This window comes from Eulemur rufifrons, chromosome 5, assembly GCF_041146395.1.
Source record: "Eulemur rufifrons isolate Redbay chromosome 5, OSU_ERuf_1, whole genome shotgun sequence".
NCBI lineage: Eukaryota > Metazoa > Chordata > Mammalia > Primates > Lemuridae > Eulemur > Eulemur rufifrons.
The window spans coordinates 39,688,752-39,712,317 of NC_090987.1; the positions used below are offsets into that span (position 1 = coordinate 39,688,752).

A 23,566-nucleotide genomic window follows, 5' to 3' on the forward strand; every position below is an offset into this window, starting at 1 on the left:
TGTGAAGCAAAAGATCAAATTCATAACAGGAAATGAAAGAGAGGATGCATGGTGAGAGGTAGTAGAAATGAGAACTAAAGCAGATTAGGTGTAGGACGTTAAAGAAACTGGTATGATAATTGGGACAAGGAAAATAATGTTGGTAGGATGTCGACTGATGGAGAAGAGAGTCATTGGGTAAGACAAAGAGAATCAAACAGGAATTTGTTAGTAAAGATGTGATAGAAGTAAAAGAAGGGGCAAAAGTAATTTTAATAGCCAGACCGTGGAATAATTAGAGAAAGATTATAATGACAGTGGCATTGTCAGTTACCCATGGGATTTGTGAGAAGAGTAAGTCATGTTGGGAAGAGAAACTAAAGGTAGGATTTGAAAGTGGTGGAATGAGTGACAAGATAAAGGACATATTTAACACGACTGGGGGAGGCAGGAGGGAGAGTGACTGCGGACACTGCCCATCGGTCGACCCTGTGCCTAGTCCAGTAGTGTTCCTTCTGTGTGGAGCATCTGAAAAGGAAAGTTACAAGAGGGATTCTAGGTCTAAATACATGGAGGTCTGAATATAGGAGAGGCAGACAGACTCCGCCTCAAAAAAAAAAAAAAAAATCCCCTTGTTTGTTCTGAACAATTCAATATGAATGTACATACAGAACCCAGTAAAGTTATCCCTTCATTCCGTATCCCAGTTACTCTCACATTCTTCCTCTTCCTCTGAGGTTTTTGTTAGCAGCCTGATATACTCTCTTCCAGACCTTTTTGAAGCACTTACATATATATGTGCTTCATAGGGATTTTTTTTTTTTTTTTTTAAATCATGAATGGAAGTAGCTGTATCATTGTTCTGACTTGCTTTTTCATGTGACAGCTTGTCTTGGAAATCCTTCCCGTCAGTATTATAGCTGTAGCTCATTCTTTTTAAAGGTTGCATAAAAGTCCACAATACAGTTATACCACAATTTCCTTAATCGTTCTCTTCTTTCCATTTTTCAGTCATTTTTTAACTCTTATCTCCTCTGGGAGGAGATAAAAAGAACTATAGTCCCTATATAAATAAGTTTCATCTTACATGCCAATTCATATTGGTCTGTAGTATCTGCTGCTTTATGGATTACTGTGTTAAGAAGGATCCTGAGGCTGAGTCCAAGAGCCTGGGCTGATCAGCACAGTGTACCATGGTGGTAGACAGGTGTCAAGCATTCGCTCCTCTTTGCCTTTAATGACTCACCTGAATTTTGTTAAATTTGCCTAAACATAGTAGCTCTTCTGTGGCCATTCCTATTGTTTCCTACTACAAGTCTTGGGAATCGCTTGGTATAAGGTAAAAAATACATTAAAATTAAGAGTCAGATGCCCTTGGTTCAAGCCCTGACCTGCTGTTGACCCAGCGACCTAATTCATTGAGATCATAAAAGTCATCATTTGGGATGGTTTCATCTTCTCACTGCAGCCTCCACACATCAGCCTCCGTTCTACTTCATCACTTCTGTTACAAAAGAAGAAATGTCCCTCCTTAATTACGGCCATTACTTCCTCATTTGTTCTGGTACCCATCTCTTTGTGCCTTCTCGAGGAGGCTGTTTAATTATTGCTTTCTTCACTGACACTTTCAATACCGTATAATTTTAAATACTAATTTGAAATTCTGATATTAGTTTGCTATTTTTGCTATAATAAACTACCACAAACTTAGTGGTTTAAACAATGTGGGTTTATTCTCTTATAGTTCTGAAGGTCAGAAGGCCTAATGTCAAGGTGACTGCGGGGCTATGTTCCTTCCAGAGGATCTAGGGGAGGAGGTTTCCTTGCCTTTTCCAGCTTCTAGAGACCCACCTGCATTCCTTGGCTCAAGGCCCCATCCTTCATCGTTAAAGCTATAATGGCATTGTGACATCTTCCAGTGTCTCTGGCTCTGACCCTTCTCCCTCTTTTTGATGAGGACCCTTGTGATTACATTGAGCCCACCCAGATAATCCAGGACAGTCTCCTCATCTCAAGATCTTTAGCGTAATCAGATACCTGCAAAGTCCCTTTGACCATGAAAGGTAACATATTCACAGGTCCCAGAGATTAGGGCATGGACATCCTTGAGGAACCATTATCCTGAATACCATAATTTCTAAATTTGTATCTCCAGCCCTGACCTCTTACTAGAGTGTATATACTCAGCTGTCAGTTTGATATGTAAAAAATGAATTCTTGATCTTCCTCCCAGATCCTCCTGTTCCTCCTGGGGTTGGCCTCATTTTAGTATTAATAAATGGCACCTCCTCATCTCCTAAAGCCAGAATGCAGGAGAGCTTCATGACGCTCATGTGAAACAGAGAGTAAGGCCTGGCCATCCTGCCTCTCGTTGTGCCTTGAGTTCATGTGTGTTCTGTTGATGCAGGGGGACTGGTTGAAGGTGCAGGTGCTGGCGCTGAAGCTGTTGATAACAACATAGCTCTACCAATTCCTGTACCCTTAGGGAAGTTAGTTCACTTTTCTTTGCCTCATTTCTTCATCTGTAAATGGGTCTTACAATTATTGTGAGGAATAAATTAATAAATGTTTGTCGTGTACTTCAAACATGCCGGGCATACTGAGGGGTTGACAAATGTCAGCTGTCATTATTGTCACCCGCACTGTGCCCCCTCTCATCTGGCCTCTGAACTGATTTCTGCGCTTCCAGCCTTGCCCTGCTGAAGTTTGTTCTGTGCACACCATGCACAGTGATCTTTTGTAGACAACCACACCGTGGCATCCCCCCACCTGACATCCTCCAGATAGAATCTACACCCCTTTGCAGTCCTCTAGGGCTCTCGACATGATCCAGATCGTGCCTGTCCTCGAACTCATCTTGTCCCTTTGCTCCCTCCGCCGTCGGCACTCTTGCCGCACTGGCCTTGCTCCAGGCCTCAGATGCAGCAGTGATGTCAGGCAATCGGGTGCACAGTTAATTGGGAGCAGGGAAACATAAATAAACCCATATCTCATTTGAAGCTTAATTTCAGTTCCTTAAATGGCAGCAGTAGATTAAATCAAGCCTATCCTAATACTGAGAAGATGTGAAAAAAAGATTTTTAAAGATACTTCTTTTAAAATATTTTAAAATTATTTTCACTAAATGTTTAATCTTCTTTTAAAAAGTTGCTAACTTACGTTACTTCCTTTAAAGTAAAAGGATAATTTTGTTTAATCTAAAGCCCATGTGGTTTCCTGTTTCCCTTTATCATGTCCCTTTAAGCGTTTTCAAATAGGCAAGATCAATGGAAATCTACTAATACAGTGGGAGAAACCTTGATACAGAGCCAGGAGTGTAGGATAATAATTTTTCCAGCCCTCTGAGATCACTTGAGAGAATTATTTTTCCAGTATGCTCAGTGACTAAAGATTTCACGAAATTCCATAAAGCAAACAGATTTCTTTCTCACAATTTGGTTGGATTCCATTGTGCAAAATTATTTAAAAGGAGACAGATCTAATAAAGCATCACATTTTGTCCTCATTGTGTGTGTGTGTGTGTGTGTGTGTGTGTGTGTTTAAGGAATGAAGTGGTCGTAGCAAGTGAAATTTTGGATATAACCGTAAGTGAACACTTCTTGGGAGAGGGGCTAAACATTCATGCATGTTGAAGAAAAAAAAGATTTAATGAGAAACTAAAGGCTAACTCTGTGGAAAAACTATTCTGTCAGCAAATCAAGTTGTAGGAATATTTTCTGGAAGAAGAAAGTGGGTATTTTTTTTTTTTTTTTTTTCATATTTCTATCCTATCAGTTTCACTTTTACTTTATGCTTCTCTGTCTACCAAAGCTCTCAAACGTCTCCTCCCCTGGGTGGTCTTTCCTCACTCTGCCAGGCAGAATTCATTTCTTCTTCTGTGTTCCTTCAGTTTACACCTCTTTTACAGCCTTCCGTTGTGTTTTACTTGTCTCTTTAGGATGGTGAGGACCATATCTGTTTACATCCCTGACGTGCATAGCACAGAATCATAGTTGCTTTCTAAATTCTTGTTGAAAGCAGGTGGTTGAAGAAATGTCATTGATATTTCTGTCTTCCCTAAAAATATATTGGTATTCAATAAAGAGCCCAAGATAATCAGGAACACTTGCTGGTTTCGTGCATCTGTATTTACCACTCTGACTTCAGTGGGGGAGAGGAGAGATGGCGGCCAGGGGAGCCCTGGAGCAGGGTTGAGATGTTATTAGACTATAGATTTGTTCTCAAGGAACTTAGAATCAAGTTGGAGCCAGGAGCCTGCTCACAGGGAGCGGGAGATGCAAAATAGCTAAGGGGGAGAAACGGAAAGGTGCATGGCTTTGTGAGTCTCTAATCTTCTAAGGAATTGTTTTTGAAACATTTATTGCCAGTTAAATAAATAATTTCATGGCTGTTACTCTTTAGTACTAGTCTGAGACAGTTTCATGGAAAATTCCTGCTCTTTGAATATTATAAGTTCAGAATGCATTGTTTTTCATACTGTGGGTTCACTTTCCTTTTTAGAAACATGTTGAGATCAGTTGCTCTAGAAAGGCTTTCTTGCTAGGTCTTCCTCTTAAGGCTATTTTGGTTGAAATGTTTATGAATAATGCATGAAATCCAATAGTGTAGACCGGCAAAACCAATAGATTGAAACCAGTTTTTGCATTTCTCAGCAGTCGTAAGGGTAGATCTTTTAAATGTTGTCTGTTTGGATTAAAATTTGCAAAACAGAGGTGGTAATGCAATGATTTTGGTTTTACGTGGAAAGACGGTTTTTGAAATAGCTGTGTGTTTCTTATCCATGCCTTTCCTTCATCTCTTTTCTGTAGTCTGGACCTGTCCAGGATTTGGTGATCTCACCCATCTCTGTATTCATAACACTTATTTCTCTATTATCCCTTTTATTTGATAATTATGTATGCTGCTCTGTTCTTGCTTTTATCTTATATAACTTTTAATGTATTTCTTCCTTATCTCCCAAACAACACTGTGTGTTCCTTAAGGGCGGAGACCTTGTATTAACTTTTGTATTCCCACTGTTGCCTCGCACAAGACAGGTTAATTGGTTGATGTGATGTATAGCAAATTTGAGTATCAGAGAATGTGACTGTTATCAAACACCCTCTGTATGTAGTATATGGTGCAACATTCTGGAAGGTGTCAAAGTAGTAGAAGGAGCTCTTAATCTGGTTCTATGTTTATGGCATTAAATAATTACCCAGCAACTCACTCATTATATATATATGTTGTAGGCATACAGTGGTAAATGTAATTTTTTTTTTGAGACAGAGTCTCGCTTTGTTTCCCGGGCTAGAGTAAGTGCCATGGCATCAGCCTAGCTCACAGCAACCTCAAACTCCTGGGCTCAAGCAATCCTTCTGCCTCAGCCTCCCGAGTAGCTGGGACTACAGGCATGTGCCACCATGCCCAGCTATTTTTTTTCTGTATATATTTTTAGTTGGCCAGATAATTTCTTTCTATTTTTAGAAGAGACGGGGTCTCGCTCTTGCTTAGGCTGGTCTCGAACTCCTGACCTCGAGCGATCCACCCACTTCGGCCTCCCAGAGTGCTAGGATTACAGGCATGAGCCACCATGCCTGGCCTAATTTATTTTTTAACTTTTGGGTTGACTTTCTGGGATCATCTTCATTTTAAAAAATGTTTTTATTGACTAAATAAATGTATCTGTTAATATTTATTGTAAAACCATGTGCATTTTGCACTGTGTGGGCATTGAGAGGATTTTGATAACCAAACGTACTTCTTGAGTGCTCACTGTAACAGATGCTTTATTTAGGCATGGAGATATCAAGCTAAGTGAGAGCCAGACCCTGAAATCAGTGGGTTTGTAGTCAGACTAGGGGAAGAGACTGATGCTTGGTAGGTAATTACAGTGTAAAGTGATAGGGATCTGGTCCTCCAGTCCTCTGCAGCTATTCACTCCCAAGATATCAGACCTTAGACTTTACCTTTCTCAATAACTATCTTCTCTCTAATCTCAGTTTCATACATACCACAGTGTGACCACTATCTTCTGTCTTCAACCCGCTCTCTCCAAAACCCTGCTCCAACCTTTGACCACACCCAGACGTCTACTCCACCTTTCACTGTCCCTCCTTCCAGGGCTTAGGTTGCATGGGGCATCACACAGTCACTTTCCTGCCTTCCTCTCCCTGCACTGTGCTCCCCTGGCAAAGCTCGAGGCCATTCTTCTCCCCCTTCTACACTGGTCCTCGGGCAACTAGGTGAGGCTGGAGACACGTGCAAGCCCACGCTGGCAGGCCTCGCTTTAAATCTATGGCTGTTCATGTCTCTTGTACTTTGCCGCCCAGCAATACTAGTACATTTTTCTAGTCAGTGCTTTCTACATGCTTATTTCATACTTATCTCACCTAAAATTTCTAATATTTTTTTCTCCCATCCTGCTCCCTCTGAGGACATTGTTTATGTCACTGAGAACTCCTCTCGTTTCTACTTCCAAAGCCACCAGCACGTGTGCACGTGCCCCCCATGCCCTGCCTTCTCTACGTGTGACGATGAATGTTACGTCCCTAACTGAAGCCAGTCCCCTCTGCTTGTGCCTGGGGTCCCAGCCCCTCTCACCTGCTTAAGGACCCCATGCAGTTCCTTCTCTCTGCCAGGTAACCAAGGTATTCCTTGTCCCCCTCAACACAGCCTACCTTAAAAAGAAAACAAGACCTTTGACTCCACACCACTTTCCTTCCCTGCTAGTCTTCTTGAACATGCTCCATTTGTGTGTTTGTTCCCACCAGTGCGCTGTGATTTCTCATGACTGGGTCATGATTGTGGCCTGATGGAGCAGTCCTCTCTGTTTGCTTCTTTCTTCTCCACTCACCAGCACTTCAAGCTGTTGATTACCGCCTCCTCCTTAGAGCCCTTTACTTGGCTTCTAGAATTCCACTCTCACTTCATTTTCTCAGTTTCTTTTGTTCATCTTTTTATACCTTCCAACTTCAGATCTTAGAGCGTCTCAGGGCACAGTCATTGAAGCTCTTCTCTCTACCCTCACCCCCTAGATCCTTTGTACTGAGAGTATCGTCTGTGGGCATCACCTGGGAGCCTGTTGGAACTGCAGAACTCGGCCCTAGCGAATAAGAATCTGCAGTGTTACAAATCCCAGTGTCACAAATCCCTGGGTGATTTGTAGGCACATTAAGCTTGAGCAACATTGCCTTAGATGACCTCATCTAGTCTGTTGCCTGTCAGTGTTGTCTATTCTGATCATTCCGTCAATTTTGTAACTCCAGGCTCATTTTTCCCCTCTGAATTTCAGACTTAGATCTAAATATCTACTCGACATGTTCACATAAATGTCTAATGGGATCTCCTCCACGTCTTAAAATGTCTAGAAGAGCACTCTTGGCTTCTAGTCACAAGCCTGCCCCTTCCGCAGTCTCTCATATCGTGGTAAAGGGAAGATCTGTCTTGCCAGTTGCTCAGACCAAGGCTGAGAACCTTTGATTATCCATCACAGACTCTTTTATCTTTTTTTCTCTCATACCCCACATTCAATCCATCAACAAATCCTGTCAGGTTTACCTTCAAAATACTGACCGGGTCTCATAATTGCAGCCCCATCACCCCGGCCCCGGCCACCTGTCGCCTGGATCGTTACGTAGCTTTCTAACCGTCTCTGCTCGCACCTTTACTTCCCACAGTATTTTCCACCCTGAATTCAGGGTGTTCTTTTCAAAACGTGAATCAATTCACATTGATTCTCTACACAGAACATTCTGATGGCTTCCAGAGCCCCAGGTGGCCTGGCTTGCTGCTCCTTCCTGCCATGGAGCTAGTTCTTGGCCTGGCAAGTGTGGCCTCCCGCGGGCCCTGCTTCCCGTGACTTCTCTGCCCGGAGCTCTCTTAACCCGCATATCTACGAGGCTCGCTCCCCACTTCCTTCATTTTCCTGCTCGGAGAGACCTTTACCCTGTTGTTTTTCTTCCCTTTTCTTTACCTTTCTTTTTTTCAATAGCACCTCTCCCGTAATATGCATTTGTTTATTAGTTTCCCACAACTTGAGTGCAAGCTCCTCATTGTTTAGTTCACTGATGTATTTCTAGCCCCTAAAATCGTGCCAGACAGAGAAACTGAGGTGAGCGATAAATACTTGTTGGGCGAACAAATAAGTACCACCAAAAGGTATGGTAAGGTGTGTTACAGGAATTCGGAGGAGAGGCAGCTATCTGAGAAAACAGGAGAAAGCATCACAATAAATGACATTTAAGGAGTTTTTGAAGAGGTCAGTAAGAGTTCTTCAGACAGGTAAGATACAGGGAGAATATCTGTTTGGAGGGAGGAAACACGTGCAAAGGAGGAGAACAGAAGTTTTCAAAACCATCACGAAAGGTGGCGTTGCTGAAGCAGGCGTGAGTGTGTTGGATGCTTGAGGGGCAGGGACAAGAGATAGAGCCAAGCAGGTATTTAGGACCAATCTGTGATGAGTCTTGTTACAAGATTCTGCTGAAGAATTTGAATTTTAGCGTATAGATGGTGGGGAGCCAACAGATAATTAAGTATGTAGGGTGATGTCAGATTAGTGTTTTAGAACGTTTCATTCTTTTATTAAACATTTTGGAACTCTTATACTCTGTTTACATTATACTAAGAATTGGGAATTCAAAGGAAAAAAGGCCTGGTCCCAACTCAGGGTTCACATTCTGGTAGAGTGCTTGTATTTTAGGAGTAGAGGTTGATTTGATGTCCCAGTGTCCTAGGTGTGATGACAAGGGCTTGAGCAAATGCAGTGTTAGTAAGAACGGGAAGTTTCACTGCTTTCCCTTTATTGCTTTAGGGCTGCGGTCCCCACTCCTGGGCCGCACCGCAGCAGGAGGTGAGCAACAGGTGAGTGAGCGAACTGTATTTCCAGCTGCTCCCCATCACTCGCCATCACCCTCAATCCATGGAAAAATTGTCTTCCATGAAACTGGTCCGTGGTGCCAAAAAGGTTGGGGACCACTGCTTTAGGGAACACTGTCCTTCTGAGCTCTGCCCCGGGTTCAGGGGCTGCCTCCAGGAATCCTGGCTGACTTTCTCGACTTGACCAAATGCCCTGGCAGCTCTCTGTGCACACAGTGCCTTGGCACTTGCCCTGGTTGACATTCTGTACTAGTTGTGTAACTTTTTGCTTCCTGCCAGCCCCGCCACTCAGCCAGACAGGGAACTCCAGGAGGAACTTGGCATCCCTAGTAACCAGCATAGGGTCTGCACATGGTTGGGGATCAAATATTTGAGTGAATAAAATTTTAAGATACATTTTAAGGCAAAATTATGTGAACTTGAGGACCAGTTGTGGAAGATAATAGCCTTAGGATTCCCATTTATTTACTGAAAGTTCCCACTTGGCCCAAAGCATCTCAAGCTCTATGTGATGGACATCAAACATGCGCTCCTGTTCTGCCTCCTTTTGTAGTCCCGCCTTGGTTACTGGCATTGCCACCCACACACTGTGGAAGCTACAGATGCGAAAGTCATCCTTTACCCCTTCCCCTGTGCCCCTCTGCCACATGTAGGTATGTAGTCTTGCTTCTCCTGTTCTCCCCACTTCCCCCCCCCCCCGGCCACATTCACTGCCAGTGGCTCAGTCCCACCTCCCCCTCCTTTTGACCCCACAGACTATGATGAGGGGCCCTTCCTGACGGGCTTCCCTGTTACTAGTCTTTGTCCCTATTAACCGCCATTTACGCTGCACATCATCAGGTGTGGTCGGCTGAAAAATGGCCCCCCAAACATATCTCCATGTCCTAATCCCCGGAACCTGTAACTATTACCTTATTTGAAAAACAAGATCTTTGACGATGTGATTAACTTAAGGATTTTAAGGTGAGAGGATCATCATAACTTACCCATGTGGGATTTAAATGCCATCACAAGTTAACCTTAAAAGGCAAAAATAGCAGGAGATTAGACAGACAGACAGCGAAGCCGATGTGGAGATGGAGGTAGAGACTGCAGTAATGCGACCACAAGCCCAGGAAAGCTGGCAGCGGCAAGGAATGGATTCTCTCCTAGAGCCCAGGGGGAGTGTGGTCCTGCAGACACTTGGATTTTGACCCAGTGAAACTGATGAGTATTTTTGAACTTCTGGCCTCCAGAATTATGAGACACTAAATTTCTGTTGCTCTAATCATCAAATTTTTCATAGTTGTTACAGTGGTCACGGGAAGTGATACATCAGGGCTTTCTGTAAAATCTAAAACTGATCTTATGAGTCCCTGGAAAAACGCCCACTGACTCCCTGTCACCTACAGTTAAAGTCCAAACTCTGAGATCTGACCCACTTTTATGCCTTATTTCTGAGGACCATGACTTTTCCCTCTGGCCATCCTCCTCTCTAGCTATGCTAGAGAAAATCTTGGCCAGAAACCTTGTTCTTTCAGGCCTTGGAACTGTTTTCTTCCCCTGACATCTGGTGTTCTCTCTCCCCGCCTTAAAGTCTTATTCATCCTGCCCAGTGCAGCTCAAATGTCATCTCCGCCTGGAAGCTGACCCTGGTTCCCCTAGTGGTTTCTTCCCCATCCCCTCAAACTCTTTGTTTATACACGTATCTATATGTCTGTCTTCCACTAGATTGGACTTTGAATATTAGGAGGGCACCAGCCCTATCTTATTAACCTTTGTAAACTGTTTCAACATCTAGCGTTTTACCGGGTGCAGTAGATGCTTAGTAAATGCTGATTTGTTAAATTGAAGTCACATGAAAATACTGTTTTCTAACTATAGATTATTCTGTAACTGGCCTTTAGTTCTACAACTATTTTCTTTGTAGAGTGAATGCATATGTGACCTTCCTGAAATAATGTTGAGAAAGGATGTCAACAAGACAAATTGGGAAGCTCTGGATTTAGTAATCCAAAATAAATAGGCATAAAATTTCCGGTAGCCCACACACTATGGTTTGTATTAATATAATTCTCCATCTTCAATTACATGGGTGGATTTTGCAAGTTGTAGAAAACAGTAGTAGATTTAGTTGCGTGGGGACAAGCGAATAGTTTTAAGAAACTCTGTCACAGCAACACTATACCGTTTGGCTAATTTTGACCTTGAACTTCATTCAGAGAGGATATGTCTAGAATGTCTCTGCCTCTTGGTGCTTGCTGCCAAGCTCTGTTTGAAGTTTTTGTCACTTCCTTAGTAAATTACTGTAGCAGTCCCCTCGCAGGCCCTTCTGGACTTATCTTGATATTCAGTTTATAATTTATTTTAAATGTGATAAGCTTTGTTTATTTTGTGTCCTTCATATTTTCTGTGCTATTTCTGAATTTCTGCAACTGTATCTTAAGGCTAAATAAAAATGTGGCACGGGTATTTTAAGCTGTACCTTGGGTTACTTTGGACATTTTTAGAACATGCCTAGCGCGTGGGAAACCATAAACAATAAAGGTATTAAATCGAGCGTGTGTGCATTTCCTGACCATTTTCTGCTACCTCCAGTAAGAAGAGGAAGGGTGATTTGGACGTTATCCACAGTTTGGCCACGTCTTGCGCCTTTGTACTATTTGTTCTCAGGCTGGTTTCCAAAGGTCATGTTAAAAAAAGTGCTTATCAGGATAACTTACAAGAATTGTTGGCATGTTTATGTTCTGAACTTTCTGGCCTCTTCTTTCAGCCTTTTAGCAGGAGGAAAAATTAAGAAATCAGCGCCTGAAAAGTTCTCTCATTCAAAAAAGTAAGATAGCGGTTAGGATCCTTTTAATTCTGGAATAAAGTTAAAGTCACAGTATCCCAATGACAGCCATTGGCTCCTGTGCTATTTTGACAAGAAAGGCGACTTTGTCCAATCTGAAAGGTGCTTAAAATAATTACAAGGCCTAATATGGACAGAGCTTTAAAGACCTGGGCTGTAGGAGACTTGTCGCATTGAGACAAACTTTGTGGGCATTTTAGCCATTCTATTAACACTACTGTTTTAATTGAGAAATTAATCAGGCAGAGATTCTACCTTCAGTGCTTCTCTGTAAGCTTAGAGTATTTATCTTGTAAAATATAGTCTGTTTTTCAAAATGTTATTCTGATACTTTTTCTATAAAACATAATTATCAATTAACTCACCTTTTGGAACAAACCCACAAGTAAGTACATACCAAGTGATTCCATTTCCTGTCATTATTCAGGGCTGTAAAGATTTTCCCAATTGCCCATCAAAAGTTTAGTAAATAATGTAGGGCTATTTTATAAATCCCTTGCCCTGTTTTTCAGGGGTCAATGAAGGATCCTGACAATTTTGAGTAGCTTTGCTTATTAGAGGAACATAATATATTTGTAAGGGGAAAATGTAATGGGAAATAAAAAGAATAATGAAAGGCTAACGTTGTCTGAAATTTAGCTATGTATATTGTTAAATAAGTTTCTTCTGCATTTAAAAATATATCTGTAGAAAAATCAACCACTTTTGCTTCTGTGTGGTTATCCATTTGTTATCGGCATTGAGGTGAGAGTTAACAGGACCAGAATATATTAGGTCATTAAATATGAAATGTGCGATTTCGAATCAAAAGTTTAGCTTATTATATCTCAAGCAATACAATTAATCAAAGCATGTGCCTAAACTATTGCCACAGTTTTGCCATCTTAACGGTAGCTTGCGTATGCCAGCAGCAAAGAAGCCTGGAGAGTGAGTGGAGATGAAATCACAAAAGGCATTTTTCATAGCTTGTTCAAATTTGAGTGTTTTCCTTGCAAGAAGTGGTCAAAGCCTGGACGGAAGTGGCAGTCAGTTGATGCAAGGTCTGGTGAATATGGTGGATGACAGAAAGTTTCTAACTCCAGCTTCTGTAGTTTGAGCAGCATTGATTTTTGTGACATGTGTTCTTGCAAGCAGATTGGCCTGTCTCTATTGACCAGTCTCGGCTGCTTCATCGCAAGCATCCTCATGATTTCATCCAATTGGTTGCAGTAGACATCTGCTGTAATTGATTGACCAGGTTTCATGAAGCCATAGTGGATAATACCAGCGCTGGACACCAAACAGACACCATTAGCTTTTTTTTGATAAATATTCAGTTTTGGACTGTGTTTTGCCACTTCATCTTTATCCAACCATTGTGCCAAACACTTGCGATTGTCAAAAAGAATCCATTTTTCATCACACATAACAATATGGTTTAGAAACGGTTCACGTTTATGTTGTGACAGCAAAGAAAGGCAACCTTTGAGACAATTTCTCTTCTGATGCTCATTTGATTCATGCAGTACTCATCTATCCAGCTTCCTTACTTTGCCCATTTATTTCAAATGGTCCAATGTTTCTGGAATAGTAATGTCAAACCTTGCTGCTAATTCACACGTAGGTTGAGATGGATTTGCTTCCACTACAGCTTTCACCTTGGTCTCAAGTCATTTTTCAAGATTAAAATCACTAGAACGGAACTTCTCAAACCATCGATGTACTGTGTGTTCGTTAGCCATATCCTCCCCAAAACACTCCATTGATATTTTGAGCTGTCTGTGCTGCATTGGTTCCATGACAGAACTCGTATTCAAAGATAGCACAAATTTTTGACTTACCCATGGTTTCACAAAGATGGCTCTAAAAAAAGAGTTTGAAAGATAATCACAAGCCAAAACACACATGTGAAAGAATGAGGATGTACCTTCACAATAAAACCCCCACAAAAACCAAGAAGCGTGAAAGTGAAATGTCAGAGATACCAACTGTCAAACTTAGTATGTAAGGAAATTGGATATCTCATGCTTAATCTAACAGTTCATATGGCTAACATGAGAGCTCTTTGGCTTTGGATTGACAGGTTTTTGTATGCTTGGGTTTTTGTTTTGTTATTTTTATTGTGGTAAAATATAAAGTTTACCATCTTAGCCATTTTTAAGCATACGGTTCAGTGGGATGAATGTGCAACCGTCACCACCGTCCATCTCCAGAACTTTTTTGTCACCTCACACTGAAACTCCGTACCCATTAAGCGCTGACTCCCCCTTCGTCCCTCCCCTTGTTTGTTTTGAAAGCTTGAGTGTTAGGGCCTATGCTACTGTCAGGGAGCACTGTGACCACCACGGGGTAGGCGTGAAGCTCATTCTTCCCAATACTTTATGCTTCCCACTAAGGCATTAATACATTGCCCAGGAACATTGGTTAGCAGATAAGGCCTGGCACATTTGACATGTGTGGGCAAAATTGACGAGCCCACAGCTGTAAGATTGAGTTATCACCTCGGGGGCACTGAGGTCTAGCACTGATTTACTTTACGGGGAGACTTGAGAGTGACTTCTGTGGGTAGGCTTTGACCGTGGTCAGTACACCTCCACCGGGGCTTGTCCTCTTGGGTATTAGCTAAACGTGTTTGAATTTAGGTATCTCTAGACCTGTGGGCTTCCATGGGAAACAGTGCTATATTGCAGACGGACAGACTGGTGTGACCAAGGCTGTGAAGGTATAAGCTATTAAGGATGCTTCCCGTTTACCAACAGAGCAAATCCAAACTCTTTCCTACTACATGTATTTTTAAAAATGTTTTTAAATGTTTAATTATAATGGGTACATAATTTTTATCTTTATGGGGTACATGTGATGTTTTGATACAGGCGTACAATGTGAATTGATCAAATCAGGCTCATTGGATTATCATGACCTCAGGCATTTATCATTTCTTTGTGTTAGAAACATTCCAATTTCACTCTTTTAGTTACTTTGAAGTCTACCCTAACTTAGTGTTGTGCTACCAAATATTGTTCATTCTTTCTAACTATATATTTGTAGCCATTAACCATCCCCACTTTATCCTTCCCTCCCCTGTGCCGTTTCCAGCCTCTCGTTACCAAAATTCTGTCTCCATGAGATCAATTGTTTTTGATATTTAGCTCCCACACGTGAGTGAGAACGTGCGAGATTTGTCTTTCTGTCACAGTACATGTATTTGATATCTCGGTTCATAGTACTGGAAATAACGGAGCTTTTGCTTTCAGGGAACTAGTTTTTATCCCACAGGCACTATAAATCACATAATTGATCACGTTTCCTTCTTTGCCTTTGAAGCTACGAAGCTCAGAGTTCGTGACTTACCTCTAGCGAGTGTACAGAACCCCATGGCATGTGATAGGATACCACCTCATTCCTTGATCCATTTTATATTCTCTTTGTCTCACTGTCTGTCTTTGGTTTTTATTTTTTATTTGGTTTTCATGGCTGACTCAGCCTCATTCCCCCCAATTCGTGTCTCCCACTGCCACCGTACTCAGTGCCTCGTTGCTCTCTGCATTGGACCGTGCCACTCCTGCTGCTCGGATCAGTCCCCGTGTTGTAACTCTTTCCTCCTCCCGACTCTTACGCCTGGTCAGTGTACTCGACTCCACCGTCAGCCACTGCCCTTTCCTGACCTCTGTCCTCTACTCTATGAAGTTGACTGATGCCTCCTTTTTGGCCCCCTGCTCCCATTCAGACTTCTGTCATTGCACGTAGGAAAATTTACTGAACTCATTTGTTCACAGAACCTCTGCTAGACCATGGGCAGGGACCAGAGCTCATAGTTCTTTGAATCCACAAGCCTCGCAGGTTATATAAGGAAGGAGGAACAAATGAAGTGGTGTCAGATATGGTAGATGAGTCAGCATGACAATTGAAAAATGATGGCTGGACTTTGCAGTATGGGAGTAATCAGTGACCTTTGTCAGAGCCCTCAGGGGAGGGTGGGCATAGCCTGATTACTAAATTAGAGCAAGGAGGGGTTTGGGAATGAGGGAGACAGGAGTAAGGAAGGCGGGAGAGGAAACAGGTAGAGGAACAGGGAGGTGGAGCAGCAGAGCTGTGGAAAAGGAGGGGGGCCAAGGAGGACAAGGGTCTGCCCTGCCGTCTGTTCTTGAAGGGACCAATGCAGATGAAGGTAGCAGGCCTTCAGCTTGTGTATTCACTAAGTTGAAATCTTGTTTTGGGAAAGGTCTGTCTTTGCTTTAAAGAAGCTCTTATTGCTTCTTATTCAGTATTTTACTATGTATCTGCTTTTTGTTAAATTTCTTTTTAGGTAGGCAAGTCCCACTCTTCCAATTTTATATCTCTTAAATTGTGAACATAATATAACTGTGTGTAGTCATAGTCCTGTTTCATATAATGCTTGAGAATTTTTGCTGCATTGCTTTTTCGTTTTCATGATATCTAAGTTATAAACTAACAATGCATCTTAAATAATATTAACCAGTACAGATGCAGTTATTTTGTTTGACTTTTTAAATTCTTAGTTGTCTTTTATATGAAACAAATTTTAAAATGTAGAAGTAAAAAAACCACCCCCGACCCACCACGCCAAGACTGCGGTTTTTATCCTTGATTCAGGTGGTGTTCCCGCTGCTCCCCTGGGACATCTCTCACCTTTGCCCGAGCAGCACTTTTGGTTTTTCAGGATTTGCTGTCAGCACCATCTCTCCTTTGTAGCCTTTCCTGACATCCCTCTGCTTACTCCAGAGGACTGACTGATCCCTTCTTTGCCTAACACGCCCTAACCAAACGTTTGTTTGTTTATATCTCTGCTTACCTGAACCAGATTGGTCTTTCTTTAATGCAGAGAAAAATTTCTTTGCTTGTATTCAAGAGTTTTAAAATGGTATCCTGATTTTTTGACTTAGCATTATGTTTAAAGCAATTTTCTCTTTTATTAAATTTTTTGTAAATACAATTTTATTTTATTTTATTTTTTATTTATTTATTTTTTTTTGGGGGGACAGAGTCTCACTCTGTCACCCCAGCTAGAGTACAGTGGCATCATCCTAGCTCACTGCAACCTCAAACTCCCGGGCTCAAGTGATCCTCCTGCCTCAGCCTCCCAAGTAGCTGGGACTACAGGCACGTGCCACGATGCTCTAATTTTTCTAGTTTTGGTAGAGATGGGGTCTCATTCTGGCTTAGGCTGGTCTCAAATTCCTGAGCTCAAGCAATCCTCCTGCCTTGGCCTCTCAGAGTGCTAGGATTACAGGCATGAGCCACTGCACCCAGCCTGTAAATATAATTTTAACAACTGCTTGTTTCATCTAACAGGTGACTGCCCCTCTCTTATTGTCTATTCAGGTTGTCTGCCATTTGTTTCAGTAAAAGTTTATTTCTGTCTGCCAAGATTTACAATGACAAATAAAGGTCTCTTTAAGTTTATTATTAAAATATCTGTTTCTTCGTTATAAGGTATGTGACAGAACAAAGCTATATTTTCAAAAGTTCCATTAAAGTTATATTTACAGAAAAATAACTTCCCCGACATTGAAAGTCTTTCTGCAAGTAACTTATTCAGAGGGTCCAGCTCAGAGATCAAGACGTATTGTCCAACCTGCAAGGTGTATTGTCTAACAGTTGCTCTTCTGAATCAACCTAATATGATAATAAGTTTCCATGATTTTTGCTGAATTATAGAATACAGTAGTGGGAAAAGAAAGCACTAAAATATTTTCTTTGCTGACCACTTTAGCTGTAATACAGACTTAGCAGATTGTCAATAAATGTATCTAAGGAAGTTTGCTCGGCTGTGTGTCAGAGTCTCTCCTAGAGCTGGAGCAAGTGAGTGGACCATCATCTGCTTCAAATGGGAAGTTACAGGTTATCTTGAATTTCTATTTTAGTTAAAACTCAGACACCACTTAAAGTTTTATGGAGATTAAGTGACTGCTGTTCTAAGCTGAAATGCATCAAGCGTTAAACAAGGGGTGAGAAAGCCTGGGTTCCAGTCCTGGTTCCCCCACTCACAAGCCATGAGACCATCAGCGCACACATTAGTAGCCACACAGTCCTGCCTCACCTTCACCAGAGCATCCTTGAGATGCTCAGAAGAGATGAAGAATGTGAGAGTGCTTAAAAACTTAATGTGTTGTACAAAAATGAGTTGTCTTATTATTTCCAAACAGGCAGATGGCACCATTCTGAATAAATAGCCAGTGGGGAACCTGGCATTTCCATCCTCAGAGTACCTGCCTGACAATTAGTATATGGACATTTTAGGCTTTTGCTTTGAGGATTTAAATAGTATCATACTGGACAAAGTATTTTAAAATTACCTTTGCTTTTGTGTCTACAGTATTGGATGTAATTTTAACTTCTCATAAGGACAGCTCCAATAGCTTTTTCATTATTCGTGAATTTTAAAAATTGAACGGTCTTTTTAGAAATTATGCTTGAGATGCTCTTTGAGGGAAGATAAAATTGGAAATTTGGGGGGCAACCAATGCATATGATTTCTTAAATAATTGGATAATCTCTGGAGATCTCTTTTCCTATATAAGGTCTGTTTAATTGTAAGCTTATAGAAGCGTACATCTGTTTCATAAATCCACTTTAGCCTTCCTGGGTACAGGTTCTCTGAAATCCCTAAGGAGGTAGTTAACGGATGGATTGTTGAAGGACAAAGTAGGCTGCTTAAGTTTCAAAGCCTGGTGCATTAAGGGAGGTATCCATTGTTACTGAAGCCTCGTACCCAAGTTTAATTCATTAACTAGGAACCTGCTCTGCCACAGATTCCGAGTCCGAGCAGTCCCTGGGTAGATTGGAAGCAGTGACAGCACACTCCTTTGAAGAGGAAGGAGAGCATTTGAGCAGTAGAAGACACAGAATGTCCGAAGGAAAAGACTGTGGTGGTGGAGATGCTCTCTCCAATGGCATCAAGAAACACAGGTAGGACAGCCTTTAACAGTTGTGGCTGCTGTCTTTTTTATGATAAAGTAAATTTGAGTTCATGAAGAAACCTATGCCTTCCCTTACTTTTTACCCCCTCTGTATTGGGGAGTTATATTGCTATATCACCTTGAAGAAGAGAATATCATCTGTAATTGTAGAAACAGAGCACAACACTTGGGTTCAGCAACTGTGTTTTTAGGGGTACGTATAAATCCTGTAGTTGGTGATTTCGAAAGGTTATTCGGGACGACCTATGGAAACTGACGCTGTGCTCCCCTTCTCATCATACATCTTTTATGACTCTGCCTCCCAATGCTATTTTAGTTTCTGGTCATTTGATCTTCCAGTTTGTTTTGTTAAGAATGAATGGTAATATTGCCAGCCTGTTGACACAGTTTAGATTTAAACAAAGACTTTTATTAAGACCCAGGGTTTGCTGAACATATCCATTTTATACTGTCCAATAATGTTTAATAATGTTTTTATGCCATTGCTGGTTTAGTCCTGGTGATTGTCCCAAATTAATGAGATGTAACAGACACCACAGTTCTCTGGTTTCAGCACAAGTTTACAGACACAGTGGCATATGAGCGTGCTTGTATTCATGTAGTAAAATATTTTATAAGACTGTCAGTGAAGGATATATCCCATTGTCGTTAAATTCACTTTTTGGGTAAGGAGTTATTAATGGTTAATTTGGACAAAATAGTTGTTTGTTGGATATTTGTAGATAGTGTAACCCCAACCCCATTTCTGCACCATGATTCTGGCCACAGCTGGTCTCAACTATTGTTCTGGAAAAAATGTATGCATCGCTTCTCTGATTTATGTGTTTTTTTTTCCCCTTATTAACAAAAATGTCTCAGTTTGAACTTTTAAAAGATCAGTGAGTTTTAAGTAACTAGATAAAAACAGGTTTTTGTTGGGTTAGATGTTGTCCTGTAGACGTGCTTATTAATGATTATACTTTGACGGAGTTTGCCGTTGCAAATTATGTGGCTAGCAGTGACTGTCTTTTCTGAATCCCTCTGCAGTTGCTGTTAGCTTCTTTGAGTTCAGGACTAAATTCTGTCCAGGACATGAAATACCCAACAGTAAACCTGGCAGGTCTACCAGTCTCTAAAGAGAAGACAACCTTTAATTTATTTAACACATACATCACGCCAATCTGGTGGGAACCACAGGTGAAATCTTCGGGAAGTTCAGAGAAGCACAGGCATATTCAATGTAATTATCAATATCAGAATGAGCTCTGTGCTTAGATGCTGCCGTCTGCTGTGGCTGGGGGGTTTCTTTACTGCTTGCCAGGGTCCAGTTGCCCTTTTGTGTGTGTGCTATAAGCATGACAGTGGCTATTTTGCACTGGACAGAATTGTATTATACCATATTCCTATATTCTGTGTTCTAAGTCAAACCCAGAGTGGTACAAATCTGAAAGTTAAGATGAAATTGTTCAAAAAAAAAAAAAAAAAAGAAATCAGGACATATAAGGAAGAATACAAAGAAATGCGACAGGTGGTGACGTAACCAGAAAAGTGAAACTAGTAAAGGACATGCAAGTTATTAAACTTATAAATGTAATACAACATTCTTCAATTATTCAGAGCAAAAGAGGAAAACTCAGGAAATTGTCAACAGCCTGATATGTGGGAAAACATCACAATTTCCTATTTTTAAAAAGTAGCTTTTGTAGGAGTTTTTTAAAAGCCTGTCTCTTTTTTCCCTACCACGTTCTTCTCTAATCAAATAAATAGAGCATATGCCACATATAATTAAAAAGTTTAACTTGAGAATAGGAAAAAAAGTATTCAAATCCCTCTTGCCTGCACCCTAAATTGCATTATGGATAATCTGTGTTTATGATAGATAATTATTATATTGATATTGAGTAATTTGTATTGATAGTAGTTTTGGTGATGTTTTAGAAAGATAGGCATATGTTGCTATAAGATTTAGGTGATCAGCCTGAAGTGGCCAAGAAGTATATTTGAAGTCTTGTGTCTTATCTTTAAAATTCATGTGAAAATTGTATTCGACCTTGTTATATATTTGTTTTCTTTAATATTGAAAAATAATTTACTTACTGCTTATGTATCTTTTCCATAAAAATTTTGCATTTCCCCCTCACCCCATACCACCAATTGCCATCTGGGAAATACACACTTACATTTATTTGGAAAGGGAGACGGGGGAAGTACATGGATTATAACTTTTGTCTTTAAAGAGAGAGAATCTTACAAATTATAGTCACAGTGGAAAATATTAAATCCCAGCTTAACTAATTTGCTGACAAAATAGAACAAGGGTTTTCAACCATTCTTTTTAGCCATGGAACCATGTGTGCACAGAAGTTTCATGTAGAAGCTTTTAAAATCTTACTATCTGCATTTTGATGGCACTTTTTTCCAGAAAAATATCAAGTTGCTTTGTGGAAAATTAGCTGACACCGTGCTGTAGTCAGGTTTATATTTATAGAGCTTATTCCTGTCTTCGTCGTGTTCCGTGGGAGCAGTTCTCTACACTTGGACCTAATTTATTAAATTTATTCTGAACTTTAATCTTCTAACTTGTTAGCAGTTTTGCCCAAGTTTTTATATTTGGTAAAGATGTTTATTTCAACCATGTCACTGATACAGTGTAAAAGATACTAATGTAGAACAAATTAGAATCTGAAAATGCTAGATCCATATTATGATTCTGTAAATGTTATTCACTATATTGATAGCATTAATATTAAGAGTAAAGAAAACCATATGGTCAACCTAATAGATAAAATAATTTCCATAAAATTAAACAGTCATTCATGATTAATAAATATCTTAGCAAATCACAAATAGAAGAGAACCTCTTTAGTTCGGTTAAAAGTTACAACAAACAAACTGCTTGATAATGAAATATATTAGAACAGACATGTCAGGAATAATAGGAATAAGGCATGATGCCTGCTCTCGTTTTTTTTTTCTGTTTTTTCTTTTTTTCTTTTTTATTTTCTCCCTGTCCTGAAATAATGCAAACAAACTCTCATCTTTTTTATTCAGTATTATGTGGGGGTCATAGCCAGAGACATCACACACACAAAAAATTTAGAAATGAACAAAATTGTCATTATCTACAGACGACATGATTTGTCTACATAGAAAACCCATAGAAATTATTAGAGTAAGTAAGAAAGTTTGGCAAGGCTGCTATATAACAACATCAGCCAATTACATTTCTGTACATATCAACAGTCAAAGTACAGTTAAAACTGGAGGAAGAAAGATATTTAGAGTAGCTTTTAAAAAGTCACATACCTAGGAATAAATCTTAGCAAAAAAGTATAATACTTATTGAAAAGGAAAATTCATTGTCATAAAGATATTCTGTCAAAATGATCTGTAGACTCAATGTGATTTTAATTAAAATCACAGCGTGTTTTTCCTTGAAAATTGGAAAATGGATTCTGAAATGTATATTTAAGTACAAAGGACTTTGAGGAGCCAAATACTGCTCAAGAACCAGGTCAGAGGAAAGGAAGGCATTTGTCCTACCACATGTCAAGGTTGATGACAAATCTTTAGTGCAGAATTGTCCTGGGGATAGACTGACCTGTGGAATGGAAGAAAAAGCCCCAAAGACTCACATATATAAACTTGGTTTATGTAATAGAGTTAGTGTAGCAGATCAGTGAGGGAAAGAGTGGATAGTTTGGTAAATGGTGCTTGGATAGTCATTTAATACAGAAAAAAAGAAAATGGACCCCCATATCATAAACACAAATATAAATTCTAGATGAAGCAAACACTTAAATGTGAAAGTACAAAACTTAAGTACTTTTAGAGGAAAATATAAAATACCTTTACAATTTTGAGATAGGGAGGGATTTCTTAACAATGGAAATATAGGAACAGTGTTTTTTTCATCTCATTCTAATTAACTTGCACTTGACATATTAACTTGAATAAAGACTTCTATAGTAAATGTGGCTAAGAATCTGAAAGGTTTATTTTGCTGAAAATGGTACATTAGGACTGCAGATGATGGCTTAGCTTTATTCACCCTCCATGACTACTTTAGATTTGAATTATTAGGTAGCCAAAGGGAGAGGAGTATAATAACAGTTATCTCTGCACATGAAGAATTCACACAAGGAATACACTGACAAGTTGAACAAATATTGAAAATAAAAGCTAAGACAGTATCTTCCAGGAAGTAAAATTATTAATATATTGAGAAAATATTTTTAGTGGTAAATAAAAGTTATTTAACTCTGACCATGTTTAATCATTAGAATAAAATTATCTTGGCTTTGAAATCTCACTCCCTATTGATAGGGGACAAATGATCTGGGCTCAGACTTCATTAGGTCAGGGCTTAGGGCCAATAGCAAGTAACCCCACCCAGAGATCCTCTGGTGCCCTGGGTGGAAAAACACCCTTGTCTATCAGGAAATAATTTGGGGTACCTCCTTTCTGTCATGTAGTGATCAGGGGCATTTAACCTACATCTCTGATTTTCAGAGGACCGAGGAGCCATCAGGAAAGAGCAAGAGCCCTGCCCAGAATTAGCCAGATAGGTGGCAGGGCTGTGGGCTGGAGGGAGGAGTGGTTCTGGAGACTGTGAGTCTGTGCTCTCCTCATACCTCCCCACCCCCTGCCTAGAGTGCTTCCTTGCCCTGGGAAGTGTAGGGTTGCAATGAAAAGAAGCAGCCTGGCTCTTTAACAGGCTGGTCACAAGCCTGTCTCAACTAGCCCCAGAGAGAAGAGGACTTAGGGAGCAGGGAGCAGGACATGAGAAACTTTCAGAGGAGCAGCAAAGGAAGGTGCTTGATACTCATAAGAGGCGTGGAGGTTGGGCGAGGGCACCACAGTCCTGCAGTGCAGGCAGACTGTTGGCAGTCCTGACACTGCAGGTGTCCTCAGCAGAGGCCAGTGGAGATGGCACACCTGGAACAGATTGGCAAATTGAGTGGCTGGAGCAGAGGACTAAAAACCAGCAGGCCACTCTGAT

The 23,566-nt window shown here is 40.5% G+C and overlaps 1 protein-coding gene across 4 annotated transcripts in view; it reads left to right on the forward strand.

Moving 5' to 3' along the window:
* OSBPL1A (oxysterol binding protein like 1A) overlaps positions 1-23,566 on the forward strand; it is a 187,203-nt gene that overhangs the window by 110,746 nt on the left and 52,891 nt on the right. For all 4 annotated transcript variants that reach the window (XM_069468506.1, XM_069468507.1, XM_069468508.1 and 1 more), the window contains one exon: positions 18,418-18,574. In XM_069468506.1, coding sequence (XP_069324607.1) covers positions 18,418-18,574 — 157 coding nt within the window. The remainder of the gene's footprint in view (positions 1-18,417; positions 18,575-23,566) is intronic.